This window comes from Aulostomus chinensis, chromosome 23 (assembly GCF_037954235.1).
Source record: "Aulostomus chinensis isolate RoL2024-O1b breed Wild chromosome 23, RoL_Achi_v1.0, whole genome shotgun sequence".
Lineage (NCBI taxonomy): Eukaryota > Metazoa > Chordata > Actinopteri > Syngnathiformes > Aulostomidae > Aulostomus > Aulostomus chinensis.
Window position 1 is genome coordinate 15,255,909 of NC_141342.1, and position 15,879 is coordinate 15,271,787.

At 41.8% G+C, this 15,879-nt stretch overlaps 1 protein-coding gene and 1 long non-coding RNA gene across 9 annotated transcripts in view; one reads left to right on the forward strand and one right to left on the reverse strand.

The window, feature by feature from the left end:
* The window catches only part of LOC147239743 (uncharacterized), a 51,011-nt gene extending 42,065 nt beyond the window's left edge, over positions 1-8,946 (forward strand). Inside the window, exons 3-4 of the long non-coding RNA XR_015111647.1 lie at positions 8,474-8,529; positions 8,764-8,946. This is a non-coding gene — a long non-coding RNA (uncharacterized LOC147239743). The remainder of the gene's footprint in view (positions 1-8,473; positions 8,530-8,763) is intronic.
* Positions 1-15,879, reverse strand: part of LOC147239742 (calcium-activated potassium channel subunit alpha-1a-like) — an 80,208-nt gene that overhangs the window by 45,133 nt on the left and 19,196 nt on the right. For all 8 annotated transcript variants that reach the window (XM_086196197.1, XM_086196196.1, XM_086196202.1 and 5 more), the window contains exon 3: positions 96-157. In XM_086196197.1, coding sequence (XP_086052323.1) covers positions 96-157 — 62 coding nt within the window. The remainder of the gene's footprint in view (positions 1-95; positions 158-15,879) is intronic.

The window sequence follows — 15,879 nt, forward strand, 5'->3', positions numbered from 1 at the left end:
ATCCATGACCTGAAAGCCAGAGTAGCGTTAGTGATTCAAGATGATGAAGTAACAGCAAATTGTCATTATAACCAAAAGGTAGCAGAAATACTCACTCAGAGGAATCGATGAAGTATATTACAAGGGCTCCGATGCTGAGGGCGAATACCAGCACCACCTGGAAAACAGGAGAAGAAGGTAGTTTTACCACAGCTGGTTCAGGAGAAGAAGCTTCTTTGCTCTGAGGAATAAAAAAAGGAGGCTACCTGTCTCTGTGTCTGACCTATTTGGCAGGTAACGCAAATTTATTGTGACATTTTAAATTTAGATCCCATAAATCACTCTCTATATGGAGAGGTGTTTACGAAAGGGATCATTCCCAACGAGGTGTCCGTTATCAGGAATTAACGGACCACACAGGGGCAAGGCTGCCTGAGCTGAGTCCATCAATAGTGAGATATTCAGATTTAGGGTTTTTTTTTATTTTACTTCTAATGCCAAGGTGTCTCCAACCAGTTGATGTTAATCCCTGTGTCTTTCTCTGGTATTTTTTCTTTAATAAACCCAATCAAAGTCGTCAAACACAGCAGGAATTCGTTAAAACTAGAATTTAAATAAAAGCTTGAAGTCCAGACAAAACTAATCAATTAAAGAGAAACAAATTAAATACGATAAAATGGGATTAAGTTCAACTCAATCAAAGAAAATCGCACAGGCAAACTTTGAAAAATGCAACTCTTGTGGAACGTTTTGAAACACATTGATTTCATTGTTCACGATTTAACAAAAACTGGTGTTCTGATGTCATAAAAAAAAAATCGGAAACTGAACTACAATTACAGAACTGGTTCATAACGAACGCTGATCAGGGAGCGTCGACAAACCTCAATACTGTCACTCTAACTAATCACGTGACCGTTGGCTACAACAGATGCATTTTTCTGTTTCTAACGTTGGTCAAGTGTTTCAGAGTCTCTGTATTTTTACAGGATATGATGTCATTCGTCATCTGCATACCAACTGTAGAGTTTTCACAAGTGATGGCATAAAGAAAAACTCTCAGAGTCGATCACCATCCATCGTCCTGGTCTGACAAACAAACGAATAAATCTATAATTTGTCATAATTGTGTCACGGTCCAGTACAGCAGTCTCACCAGTTAGCGTATATCTGATAGTGTAAATAAATACACAAGAGCGCAGCTCGTCATGTAAATTGGCAGCCGAAGAGTGGGCGAGGTGACAGAAAGTGGCGTCAGCTTTCACAGACAAAACCGAGCAAGGATACAGCAGATCCTGCAGCTTTGTAGCAGCAGCAGCAATAACGACAACAGCGCGGGAATAAAAAAAGAGGCTTTGCTTTTTATTCTGTCACTCTGAGATGCCGCAGAATTAAAAAAAAAAAAAACGAATTTAGGAGGCAGGTTGCAGGGTCATAATCCAGACAGAACAAAGCAAGGGTGACCATGAGAGAGATTAATCAAGTAATCAGATTAAGCTGTAAAATACATACAGGTAAATAGAAAATAAACAAATCCTCCCCAATACCCCAAAAAACCCTCAAGGTCAACCCCCCCCCCCAGCCCCGCCCTCCCTCGTTCTCGGTTTGGTCAATATCACCTGTAAACAAGCTGCCTTTCACGTGATGAAATGATATTCTGTCTGGATCAGGCTGTTGACTTTAAGATTATGAAACGAAGAGATCAAACATGAGGTTGATCTGGTTTTACTGGTCAATGCTGAGGAGAAGGTCATAATGGGAGGGAATGCAGGACATGCACACACGTCGAGAACATCCTGAACCCACAGCTGGTTGTTCTCTGGCAACCATGGGGGTTCCTCTCTGGAGGGGTAGTATTATAAAATTGGACCTAATGTCTTTCTTGGATTCTCACAAGCTTCCGCCCGATGTGAACGTTCTGATGCATGACGCATAACCACGTATGACATATGATGATGAAACATTCCACGATGGTGACCAATTTATAACCTTAGAGGACCCCCCAAAAAAAACAACAAAAACCCTCCATTTCCTGCATTTGACAAAGTAGGCGTTGCGCAATTCAAAGTGCAGCTGTTACAAAATACGTGCCATTACAAAACCAGGATTTCTAATTAAAGCTGTATTATAACAGTTTGTGGTCAAAAAGCAGTCCGCTCTATGATGCTCTCGTGAAATGTCCTAATATACCCCCTTAAAATCAGCACCGAAAGACGAAACCACGTGAAAATTAAAATGAATAGATGACCCACAGTTTTAGTCAAAAGCAGCACCAGTACAGAGAGACTCAGACACAAAAAAGAACAAATGTGCCACACCCTGAAGAACACCAGCAGGTTCTCTGTGACTCTACCTGGCTCCACTCTATTTAGAAATGACACAATAGCCAACCTGAACAAGAAACCAATGAGCATCCATAATGAATGAGCTCAGCCTTATTCATTTCCATGATGTGAAATTGTATTGTCAACCTCCAACCACCGATGGCCCAGTAATGACAAAAAGCTCCCACATGCATTTTTAATCGATCCCTTCCCTCTTTGAAAACCAGTGAATCTCTTTATGCCTGCAAGCATCCTCATTTTGAAACTCGGACATGGTGTTGGTGTTCAAATGTAACTGCAGCAAAAGATCCAGTGATGGGAGAACATAAACACTGAGGCTGCAACAAGCTGGGGGGGGGGGGGGGCGCACTTGTAACTGAGTCCGTCAGGGGGGTGACAGCAGAAGGTTTGATCGGCAGGTAGCTCCATCCAGAAGGGGGCGCACTGACCTTGGAGAAAGAAAGACGTTCAAGCGCCGCATGAATGTATTGTCAAACGAAATGATTCCAAACAAGTGTTTCTCAAGTCTGTCCAGTCCTAATCTCTATAAACAGATTCTGCATATAAATACAGAATCTGTATTCAAGGAAGAAAACGTCGAGACAGGAAAGCCTCTAGTATCTGTTTGAGTTGCTTTGACCAATCGTGTTTGAGCGCCGTCGGTTGCAAACTGTCCGTGTGGAGCCAAAAGAGACGGAACGCTTTGGCTGAAATAAAAGTTCGTCTGACTACTTAATAAAGCCTTTAGTTTAACCTGTTAACAGAGAGAAAACTGGCTACTTTTGAAACAACCTGCTCATCTCAAGTTGCTATACAGATTGTAAACGATGAGTGGCAGACAAAACATGGAAGTCTTGGATCGGATATCTGCTGGCTACACTGGGCCTCCGGACTGTTGACCCTTGTTCTTTGAGGCGAAGTCGTCAGATAGAGATGGTGGGTTTCAAAATGAGTCCGTGCCAAATTAGCTCAAGTAAGAACTCGGGAGCAAGTCTTGAGTCAAGTCTTGAATATTAAACTCAAGTCTACCAGAAGTCTCAGGCTTGTTCCAGCCCCCCCACCCCCCAACAAGGGAGAGGTCTGCTACGTCTTCCTGACAGAAACAGTAAGGTGGCAGTTTGTCTGAAATTCTTCAGGGCAAACTTCTCTTTTGTGCAACTTCCCACCAACAACCAGCAGATAAAAGCAGTCATTCAAGATGGCATCAAGCAACAGGGCATCTCGTAGTACAACTCGATGGGGGGGTGTCGGTATACGGAGGTGGAGGGAGTGGCAGGCGCATGGAAGGAATGGGACTCGTTTCCGAGGCTATGGAATATGTTGATGGTCAGTGCTGTTTAGTGGCGGTTTTGAAGAGGTATGTGGCTACTGTACTCTGCTGTACAGCTGTTGACAGGAAGTGGATGACAAAATGTGGATGACCTGCAGCTGCAGCGAGAGCCGGCTGTTAAATTTGTGTTGCTGCTGGTGACTTTTAGCCTCGGTGTACACTTGAACTGAGGTTTGGAGGCTGCAGATACCCAACGTGGCTGCTACTGGAAATTGCCATCCAAACAAATGGTTTTAAAAGGGAGTGTGAGGAATGAAGTTTGTTACTTTCATTGTGTTACGTCAGGAGGACAGACAAAGAATAAACAATGAACCTGATACAAGTGATATAAAATTACAAGCAGTAAGTCTGGATTACATGCATGCATCATTTACTGTCAATCATCAGGCAAAGACAGACTTGTCCCCTCCACAACTTTTAAGGTGATCTATGCACACTGCCTGGTTTTCTAGAGAAGTGCTGACCCTGAATTCTCTTAAAATGGGGGTTGATTTCATTGAAATTGTGATATCTTTCATTTCACGTGGTCCAGGGACCCTGTTAAAGATTCAGGTAAGGTAGAAACGTGTTTTACAAATTCTGCAGCGGGGGCTCGTCTTTCAGCATCTTAAAAACAGAAGGTCACTTTGTTCCATATTCCCTTAAACCCTGTGGCCACCGCGGGATCAACGCTGTCATTGGTGGCATGCCAGAGATTTGTTTGTGTCTTTGTAGAGGTAAACCCGTCCAGTCTGATCTCAGTCTATTTTCCTACACGTTATATTTCATCCAGTCTTTAAACTTCTTTGTCCGCTTCCCTGAAAACATGGTGTTGCTGTCCAAAAAAAATAAAGGGACCAAAGGATTATTCAGGCGAATCCCAGTGAGCTCATCTGTCTGCCCTCAAATGCCACCCTGAATAATAAGACATCTTGTCTACAAATCAATCTGACACTTTAGCTGAATACTACAGTTGCAGACTGCAATAAGACGACACAAGCACAGGTAACCAGTCTTTTTAAGAACTTGTGAAAAAACGTTTATGCCAGGTTGTCTGAGTTCAGCTGCTGTAAATATTTCCATAATGAGCTTTAAATTGTCCGAGACGCCCGGGTTATCTGGGTTTGTTTACAGTGCTGCTGCACAGTATATCCTTCCACCAGGGTGATAAATGCAAATTAGCATGTTTATGATTCTAGCCATAAATGTGACAAACACACACACACACACGCTCTTAATGGCAATTGAGGCATTTATAGGGTCATCCCTTCTCCTCTACAGCTAACAGGACACACCAAAGGACATGTGTCATGTGACGCTACATCAGCTCTCAAGCTACGGATGTGCCACGCTGACAGTTTGGGAGATGAATATTGGCCACTAAATCACCAGGAGGAACGATGACCGCTCGCCTTGTTTCAACCTTTTGATCCACTGAGGCTCTTAACCATCTATTTGGAGCACGCCGCACATTTCACCAGGCCTCAGATAGGAGCCGCACAATTACGGCTAAAATAATAATCCTGATTATATTGCCAGACATGAGTTGATTATTGTCAATCAGATTTAAGAGCTTTTGTGCCGGCTAAGGTAAGCAATTATTTAATGGCTTCTTTGTGTTTCAGTGCTGTGGCTGTTCAAGAAAGGCGGGGCAGTCTTCAAGCTGCATTAATCAATATATTTTACATTCATAGATTTGATGACTCTATGGAACGGTGTGGCTTGTAGTAGCTAATTCACACGGATTATCATCCCATTTCCCTGTTTCAGCATCTTTCAGCGCTTTGATTTGGTGTCACAGCAGTTTACTGCACTCTCGCTTCCGTGCAGTTTTCATTCCTAGCAGTTTGCTGAAACTTCTTTTTCCTACCTCATATTTGAAAATAGTAAATAATAAAAGGTTGACAGAGACCTCAAGGTGATTAAATACTGGGCTAAAAATCTGATACGCGTGTGTGTGTGTGTGTGTGTGTGTGTGTGTGTGTGTGTGTGTGAATAGGCATAGCCTGCTTTAATATTTGACAATAAACTAAATAAAATAAAAGACAACAGCAGCAGTTTGATAGGATCAGAATATGCCAATGAGTTGTCCAATTAATTAATGGGACTTTAATCTAAATAAAGGATGAATCTTCCAGGTATGAAGGATCCAGCTGAGTGTTGGACAGTGGAAATATGGGCCATATTTGCCACATGAAATATGGGGGATGATTCGACTGACTGATTTTAATGCTTGATTTGCTAGTTAGCAGTCAGCCTGAGTCATGTTTGAAAGAAAACAAAACAAAACGGCAGCAAGGAAAATGCCTAAAATTACAACCGGCAAAATGAACAAAAACGTTGTTGTGGTTTTTTTCATCGATAAGTTAAATAAATTCTCCACTTTTACGTGCGAATGTTGTGTTTATATCTGAACGATGTGGTTTGAATATCAGGCTCTTAAGAAACAGCTGTGGCTCAGACATGTGCTCACTGATTGTGTCTGACCCATGCTTGTGGGCAAAAACACAACATGCATACTAATGGGGTCCTGGATTGTGCTCCTGAAGCCTGGCGCCCACCCAAACTATGATCTTAATATAACCTCGCCAGCATGTGTTTCACAAACTGTCAACTACCTCACTGGACTGAATCAGAGATCACGAATAAACGGTTCGAATCACAGCTCAGAGGAGTGCGACAAATTAAGGTTTGGCAGGGGAAAAAGAAACCACGAGACCTTTACGGATCAAATATCAAAATTAGAACACTTCAAGAAGGGCTAGCTTCAGAGCTTCCAGCAAGGTCAAAATGACAAAATGCTTCTTTTTTTTCTTTTACTATCTCAAACCGATTAACTCCAGTATGGGCAGGCGTCTTCCTCAACCCATGTACTACCCTTCCACAAGTTTCCTGAGAGTCATTCTTTTGGTTTTTAGTAATCCTGCACACAAGCAACATGGCGGAGGGTGAATTTACCTTTACCTAGTCCTGTACATTAAGGGCAAAATAAAGTTTCATTTTTGTTTGCAGGAAGTTGAAATATATCAAGTAGATAAATGAATAATATTGTATATATCAGGAAAAAGTTGCCCTCCTGTGGCCCTTTCTTGTTAAGGTTTTTTTCTAAGTCAAGCCCTATTTGCTACTTAGCAAACAGGAAGTTGATTCGGTCCAATCGATGCTGTTCCTCCTAGCAAGTCTGGAAACTGGGGGGGGGTGCAAGGTCAGTAGGGTCGCACTCGTGTGTGTGTGTGTGTGTGTGTGTCTGTGTGTATACGAACGCACAAATTAAAGTTTCAGCAAGCCTCGGTCAGCTTGTGTGACCTAAGTGTGACCTCACCGACCAAACTTTCGTTTTGCCGTATTTTCCGGACGACTGCGGGGAACAGCATGTGCTTGTGCTGAGAGAGATCTCCACCAATGTGCAGCACCATGAGGAAATAGCGAGTCGGATTAGGTTTCCAAATATCTGACCTGTCCCTTCAAAATGCTATGTAATTCGCTTTTTATAATTCGGAATTAGTAGGTAGGAATGAAAAGGTTTTGCCAGCAACTGCTTGTTTTGAACAAAAAGTATTTATTTGGGTTTCTTGAAATTTAGCTTGTGTTTTATTTGATATCGTTTCTTCACTATTATTGTCTCATAAACATTATATTGTGTACTTATGAATATTGATTTTCTGGTTGTTTCATGCCTGGTTTGTATATTTGAATGAAAGAATTAATTCAGTCAAGGTTTGGAGGGAACAGTCAGACAAAATAGCACATGTAGCTATTGTGAGCAGAGTTTGTCCGTATGGGACGGCGTTGTCTCAAATTCTTATGTTAAAATATATATCTAATTAAAACAAAACAAGAAATCTACATCTCTGTTCTTTGCTGATAGTCTGATGCATTTCCAGCCATGGGAAATTTAAAAAAAAAAAAAAACTGGCAAATTTCCTTTTCTCTCTTTAGATACTTTAAAGATTGGAGTGCAATGGCTGTTATCGCTTTAGAGCCAACAGAAAGAGAAACGAGAGCTCGTCGTCGTCACGTTCGCTGCATCGGTGTGGGAAGCTTCCATTTTGAGGTGCATTAATCATTACTAACAATGCGTCAGATTTAATTTAAAAAACTACTCTGATCCTCACTTTATAGCAATAAAGTGTGACATTACTCATCAGACAAGACAACAGTCCAATTGGATTGTGAGTTTCAGTCACTGACAGCAGCAACGAAGGATGACCAATATTGTACAATTAACAGATATATCTGTGTGTGTGTGTGTGTGTGTGTGTGTGTGTGTGTGTGTGTGTGTGTGTGTGTGTGTGTGTGTGTGAGTAGTTAAGGGTTGAGCTCATGGTGAGTTATTCTGATCATGTCCAGGCTGCTTTGTAGATCTAGTGATTCGTGATTAAGGTGAAGCTGAAGGACAAAGAGACAGACGGGTTGAAGGTGTCAATCTGCTGGCAGTGGCGGCCGTGAACCTGCCAGACTTCTTCCCTCGGCTCTGGGTCGCCGTCACAGATACGCCGCGTGAATTAAACAGTCAGATTTAGGCTGGGGGTTCAAAATGGGATCGTTTGCTCACATAAAACTGCCCGATACATTGCTAAACTTAAACCAAGTGGCTGTATCTGATTTTCAGATCGCGATCCGGGAAGTTTTCTTTGTTGCTGTGTTTGTTTTTAGTTGAACAAAACCTTTAATGAGCCGTCTGGTCCCCTCCTCCTTTTTAATAGCGGGACACTGAACCATCAGCAACAATCTCTCTCTGAATTTCTTCAATTTGACCGGAAATCTAAAGAAGAAGAAAAGCTCAGTAGTAAAAACTCTACTTTTGTTGTAAGTGAAAACAAGTTAACGTGCTAATATCTTCCCCTGTTTCTTTTCACAGATCCTTCAGGCTTCCTTCAAGAAAAACTTTCACAACAATAAAGGATCCCCCTGTTGGTGGGTTAATGACTTCTGCACTTCACCCTGCCTCTGAAAAAAATCCCCTTCTGTGCTGTTCTGTCTCTGGTTGTCGTGTTAATCATGCATGGGTTTTGTTTGCATTCACATTTATGCACGTGACACCGTCTACAACTTATCCAGCTTTTTTTTTTTTGTAATTATGGAAAGGAAAGCTCATGGTGCAGCGCTTCCTGTTGGCTCATTAGAGGGTTTTCTTTCCTCCTCTGCTAGGGAACAGAGAAGCTTGCAAAGCATCGCAGCATCAGTGCAGTAAGTTTAACAGGCGCTCCTACTGACGTCAGCAAGAGACGTAGCACAAGAGGGACTGAGACGACGCCAGCACGGAAAATTAAAAGTCCTGAGTGTATAATTTATCAGACGCAAAACAACATCATTTCTTTGCAGCGGTTTGAACACAAGTAGTTTTGTATTATATCTAAATTAACTTTGCTCCCCTCTGCTTTCCTTGGTATGTTTTTTTCACTGAAGAAAGATTAAAAAAATATATATGCATTTATTATTCTTATACATTTTAGGCATTCTCTAAGGTTTTGCACATCTTCAGTAAATTAAAACTGATTTAATAAAAGTGAATTTAAGTTGAAATGTTTTTCGTGGTCTTCATCACAATCATACGTGAAGGGGATTGTCTGATTCTTTGACACACACTGTCAGATGATAATGACGTGTGCTGATGACATCATAATGATTTAATCAGCGCGTCTACATAAATTTAGATTTGATTTATTTTTATCGGAGTACTGTACCGCTCCTCTGTGTCAGTGAGTTCTTGGAGCGACACTGGTGTGTAACCTTCCCGCGTCCGCAGAATTTTATCATCACATATCAGCGTCGCTATTTTAAGAAATGAAGGTCAAAGGTCGAGGAAAGCCATATCAATAAAGAGGCGGCTAGTAAATAATAACCTCTATCTCTCTCATATATGTAGGGGGTTGCGCCCTTCATCTGTCTCTCTCTCCCTTTGTGTGTTTGTCCTCTCTGTGTTTTATGTGCGTCGCCTCTGAGTGTGTGACCTTCCTGTTCTATTTGCCACCATTTCCATACCTGATTCATCTCATCTTCTCAACAAGGGGATGCACAGACTCCGCAGCGTCTGTTAGCCTACATTTCCTCGTCTCCTCATTGTTAGTGTGTCTGGAAGTTGTAGCCGTGTGGATTTCTGGCTCCGTGACCTGCATAATTTCTGATGTTATAAAAGGAAAAAAAACGTAGATTTGCCCCTAATGAGATGAGCACCAATGCACCCTGGAGCACTCTGTAACAAGTTCAACAGTGCAACATGCCGAGTCTCTGACAGTGTGTGTGTGTGTGTGTGTGTGTGTGTGTGTGTGTGTGTGTGTGTGTGTGTGCTATATTCCTAGAGATTGTGTTTGTAACCTTATCTTTAACGTTGATTGGTAAAACAAGCCCACGTGAAGCTCAATTTCAAGTGTCTTCAGTTTTGAAGCTCCTGACACAAGTACTGCTAGTAGTAGTAGGTGTCTTGAGTTGATTCATTTTTCACGACGTATATTTAGCATGAAGCTAATGGCGTCTAATTGCTACAAACAACAGCAGAACAAGTCTGAAGGCATATTGTCCAGTATAACCCAGAACGTCTTTAGCCAACAAAAACCTCAGTCATCCAAAAACAGTTGATTTGAGCTAAAAACTACTAACAAGTACCCTTCTGCTTCAACGCCCATGTTAGCAAAGAGCACGACCAGCTGCTGCGCTCAGTTGACACATCTCGCTTAAGCTCCCTCATGTGTATTTAGCTCAAATCAATGTGTTTATGGACAGTTTTGCTCATGTTAGCCTCTGGTTGCCATTAGCTTCAAGCTAAATCTACGTGGCTGGCTCTTTCTGCATTCTTTTGTCAGTGATGCAGCGGTGCAGGTCAAGACACCTCCTTGTGAATACTTGAAAGGAAAAAAAACTTTGTAGGGTGAAGAATGACGTTAACTCGTACTTTTCTGTAGCCAAACCTGTTGTTACAGTAAAAGGGTGGATAAATCATACTGGGAGTCACATGATCGTCACAAAATGACTCGCTTCTCTCTCAGAATTTGATCTAATAACATTTGGAAAATCTAGAACAGCTATATGATGAGTTATTTAAGAACATCCAAGTCAGCGGTGGGCTAACCTGAATTATCCAGCTCAGCTACATATCTGGTACACTCAGTATATATTCTCCTAGCAACGTGGGAATCTCTCCACATAACAAACACCGTATTCTGTAGAAACGCAGAGCTGTTTACCTGGACTTAATTAGCTTAATGAGCATCGTGTGTACTGTTAGGGAAGCTAATTTATGTGAAAATATGATCCACTACGGCTTTAAGATTTCTGAGAAAGAACTGACTGTTGTTGTGAGCAATACACCCCTGAGAAATCAGGTTTGCCAAGGGAAGAGTCCGTAGGGTGTCTACAGCCACTCACACTTCCTGAACCCCTGTATAACCCAACATCAACACACAGAGGTCTAATCTGTGCTGCTGGATGGACGTCAGAACACCCAGCATGAAGTATCAGGCTGCTGCAGGTTTAAAAAAGGAGTCCGGCGATGAAGGAGAAAAATAAAAGGAACATGGTTCCAGGGGGGTAGTGAGTGCACTCTCAGACGAGGGGAAAAACATGGACAGCAAAAAATAAAATGAATTCTAGGCACATGACATGGCAGCAGTGAGTCACAGTGGTGTGAGGCCGGGCTGCAGTTGGAGGTGAATAAGTGAAATAATTTCAATAATACAACCAATTCTGATCCGACCAAAGCGTTCTTGAAACTGCAAACATGCAAATGTTTCCTGTTCAGATTAGAATAATCACGACGTCAACGGCCAGATTATTGTACTAATCTAGTTCGTAATTGATCAAATCTTGCTCAGCCTGCATCTTCCACCTACAAACATTACTCCTCGGACTTTTCTCAACAATGCCACAGACACATTTAGCCTTTCAGTTCAGTTCGCAGTTCATCTGATTTGAATAAAAACACAATGAATAAGATCTGGGCTGTTTTTGTCCTTATCAAGCAACTGAGCACAAGAGGAAGTGTTTAGAGCTTCTGAATTTAGAAGAGAAAAGAAGAGAGCGCATCATCCTGCAAGATAAAACGTTGACGTCGAGTCTTTGAAACCTGCTCAACACTATGGAAGACACTTCGTCCTGATAAAATATCACTCACTGCATGCACTTCAACACATAAACATGCGAGTCACATCTTAACCAAATCAATATTCTTGTTTGTACAGTTCTAGAGTTTCTTAGTGTTTAGCAACAGGATCGCAAAACATATCTGATTATAATTATAATGAGTTTTGATGTTACTATCGTATTTGTCGCGATGGTGAGTGGAACTTTAATGGTAAGGTAAAATGACCACGTCGTAAAGAACAAATATGGCTGCACAAGCTGTAAGGCAATAGCTTAGATATTTTATCATCTCTTGGTAAACTCTATCAAAGGTATTCTTCCTTTTTTGAAAATGGTGCTTCGTGACTGATACAAGGAGCTGTTATATTCTCTTTTGCATAAAACCTAACAAACAACCACTCTCAGGCCCCTCATAACTGGAAAAAAATCTGTTCTTCCATCTATTGATTTCGATGAAGAAGAGCGACAGGGGATTTCTTCAGCCCTCCCTCCCTCCTTCCTTACATCCTTTAGCGGAAAAAAGCAAACAAAGTGTGACATACAGGTGAGGCTGTTGCCATAGCGTTAGGTTTGAATGACAAAATGCTACTTTTGGAGCTACAGGCCTTAGAGCCAGCTGGAGTGTCACTGTGCTGCTAACTCTGGATGCAGATGCTATATTACAGAAATATTTAAAAACCATGCAGGTTAAAGCACTTAGAAACCAGATCCTCTATTAAAGGCTACACACAAGTGCTCAGTGTGTGTTTCATGTTGCACTGTAACTACGGGCGGCTTGAAACCCGATCCTGTGTTTGTTTGACGCTGGTCACTGTATAGCCGGTGATCTTATGAACGCCGACAATCTTCAGCCTGAGCTGTGAAAACAAACTCTACTGTCTTTGAACATTCGGGGTCAAGCTTGTTGCATTTCTCTTGGTATGAAACGGGATTGATCTTTAAATCTGTTCTCATTAGACGCTCTGTTTAAGAGACTTACAGTTACTTGACAGAGCCTTTATTCATCTATTAGAAAAGACCCGCCATCAAAACATGCAGTATGGAACTCCAAATCCTACACTGGCTTAGCTATGATTTAAGCCAGGCTGGATGAAGCCCAACCACTCTCACAGTGAGGCGTAAAGAGCTTAGGGTGGCAGTGGATGGATGAGGTCCCCCACCCGCCCACTCACCCGCCCCGGCCTCTCCCTGTTTGCCTTAGATGAAATACGAGGTCATCAAACACTAAATATTTGTCCGGAAAACAAAACAAAGGAGATTGCAAGCATTTTTAAAAACTATACCTTTTTTTATCTGACTTCAAGTACAGGAAATGACTCACCTCCACGGCATCTCTTTAGAGAGGGAGTGTCTCTTTACTGAGAATGAAACCCTGCCCATTGCACGTGTTAAAATGCAACTCACGATTTGCATCTGACAGACTGGACCGACTGTAACTGTAGCGCTCACATTTGTTTTGAGGGTGGGGGGGCTTGCAGGATGCCTGGAGAGTGAGCTCAGCATGCAGCGGGGACATCGTAGACAAATAGCTCCCCGTGATTAACGGACGACATGGAAGTCCTCCTTTGCAGCCTGGCATAATTTGATTGCAATTAGTCACTTAAACTGAGCACTGAACTTCAAGTGAACTTTCAAAGTTAAAACCTGTTGCGCGACAAAGATTTGCAGCAACATCTATTAACCTCCAGATATTCCTTTTCTGTAAGTGGTCATGTTAATTAATTACACGGAACTTGGCAAAGATCTGTTCGGTGTGAGGTGCCAGCTGCAAAATAAATAAATAAAACTCATTTGTATCTCTTCCAAATCTGCCTCTTCCTGTGAGAGGAGGAGGAGGTAGAATGTGATGAATTTTGAAGACCATGCAAGCACTAATATAGAAGCAGTTATAATAATATTTAATGAAATCTGGAGTCAAATTTGTTCTCGTAATTGAATTTCTGTGACAGCGAAGAATGTTATCTCTAACCTTCCTCCTCACAGTTCTCCCTGACTACTCCGCCAGTCTAATTATACTCCACTGCTTGTTTGTGCCAAGCGGTAATTATCACATCAAACCTTATGGTGCGATTGCTGCAGGAATTCAGCTCCAATCAGCAGGTAAAAAAAAAAAGGTGTTTCCCTCTGCATGAAGACACCGATGACTGCTGTCTAAATACATCCTAGTGACATTTACAGTTTAAAAAAAATCATTATCTTAAAGGAAATGGTGAGGAAATGCAAATGAGCAACTTAAAACGCTCCGGGGTCCATCTAGATAAATGAGAACGAGACACGGTTACATTAGCGGCTCCGTGAAGCTGCACAGATAATGTGGTCATGAGCTACTGGGAAGTGGGAAAGTTCCAAACTCTGATGAGTGAGATCGTTTGTTTAAAGTGGAAAGTTTATGAGAGCTCAGAGAAGACATTTTGCCACTAAACACGGCTGAGTTTGAGTTAAAAGACGAGAAATGTAGCTCCTCCGAACGCAAACGCGAGCAAGTTTCTTCCTTGTTCATCTTTGTGGCGATACATATCTGTCCATCCCTGTTTGATTTGTAGAGGAGATCACACGGTTGTCACTTTTCTTTATTCCGACAGCAGAAAATGAGTAATTCGCTGGGGGCAACCATGTTTGTTGTCGTTATTGTTGATGTGAATGCTATTAACTGAAAAGTGGGACATTTCCAAAAGGGCAGGTTTCTCAAATCACGGCCTCCCGAGCCCTCGGTGAGGAGGAGAGATGGGAAACACGATGGTGCGTGTCTTTCAAAATTGTTACAAAACATATCACTCAGTTCACGCATAGGCTAGAATCAATGCTTTTGTCCAGGTTCACAGTAGTTTCTGCTAGCATCTGAACGCTAAAATGCTACTGTTATTAGGTCCCATGCTTCAGTTATTCATCCTTTTACTTGGCGTGATTGCACGGAAAGTTTTCGTAATCTGCAGCAATTCTGTTATTTTTGCAGACTTTGGTCAAAAACTGAAGTATTGGATGAAGCATACTTGTAACCTGATGATGGTGCCAGTTGAAAAGCTATTGAAGGTCCTGAGATGGACATAAACATCTGTACTCTAAAATACATTTCAATACTTTGAGCCATAGCGCTAATCGAGCAACAAGCGGTTCAGAAATAGTCGTCGTTGTTTTAAATGCAAGTTAAAAAAAAAAGATTAAAAAATTGTTTTTGCATTAGTTTTAAAGTCATGTTTGTCACATTACATTTGACATGTAAATTATAACAAACTATTATGCTCAAAGTTTATTCGTCCCTATTTCAATGCAAGTTTAATTTGAGTTTAATTCTACTGGATACAAGAGAATGAGATAATGTCACTGCAGATTCATTGTTTAACTCTGACTCAGATATAGTAGACAGAAATAACTAATTTTAACGAGGCACAACAAAAGCATCAAAATAACTTGAAACTCGCATGGCGTCGTTTCCTTCTGGAGGGTCCTGACAAACTGACAAACAGGCCTGGCAGCTGCTGTCACCCGAAAATAGTGTCAGACTTAGAGGCGATCAGAAAGCTGAATGACACTGCCGCGTTGTTCACTCTGTTTCAGTTGGGCGCTGTGAAAGTCACACACCATCCCGTTGGCACCAGAGTCCACAGGTGGCAAACGGCCTTCTGTCTGTGCCACAAGGCCGCCGGCGTGTTGGTGGAATATCTGTTACATTCAACAACACAGATGTCACAATCTGAAGCCAAGTGTCAACCGGGAATGTCAAGAAGAGGTTACACACAGTCGATTGGGTCTTTTCCTCCTGAGCTGAGCAGGTGAAAATATGCAATGATAAAGAAGCTGATGTCATTTTTCCAGAATAGATGCTTCCTTCAGTTTGCTGCCGCAAAAAAGCCACAATTGAGAGTAAAAAAGCCTGTCGCCACAAAAGCATTTGCTCTTTCCATCTCCCTCCTTCTCTCTTTTAATTTTTTTTTTTCACTTTCATTAGACAAAAGCTTTTCCATGTAGTGGCACAATTACTGCTGCTCACCAAGCCTGGAGGAGGAGGAGGAGGTGAGTCCAACCACCTGATGAAAATACCCTTCAGCTCACATACAGTTTTGTTCCTTTCCCTCCTTGAGGCTGCTTCCAGTTGAAAAACAACTAAAACAGCGGTCAAGACAGGAGGGAACTCACCCTGTCATCCAGTATGCTGACCTTGACCCACTGACACCTTTTACACACTATTTG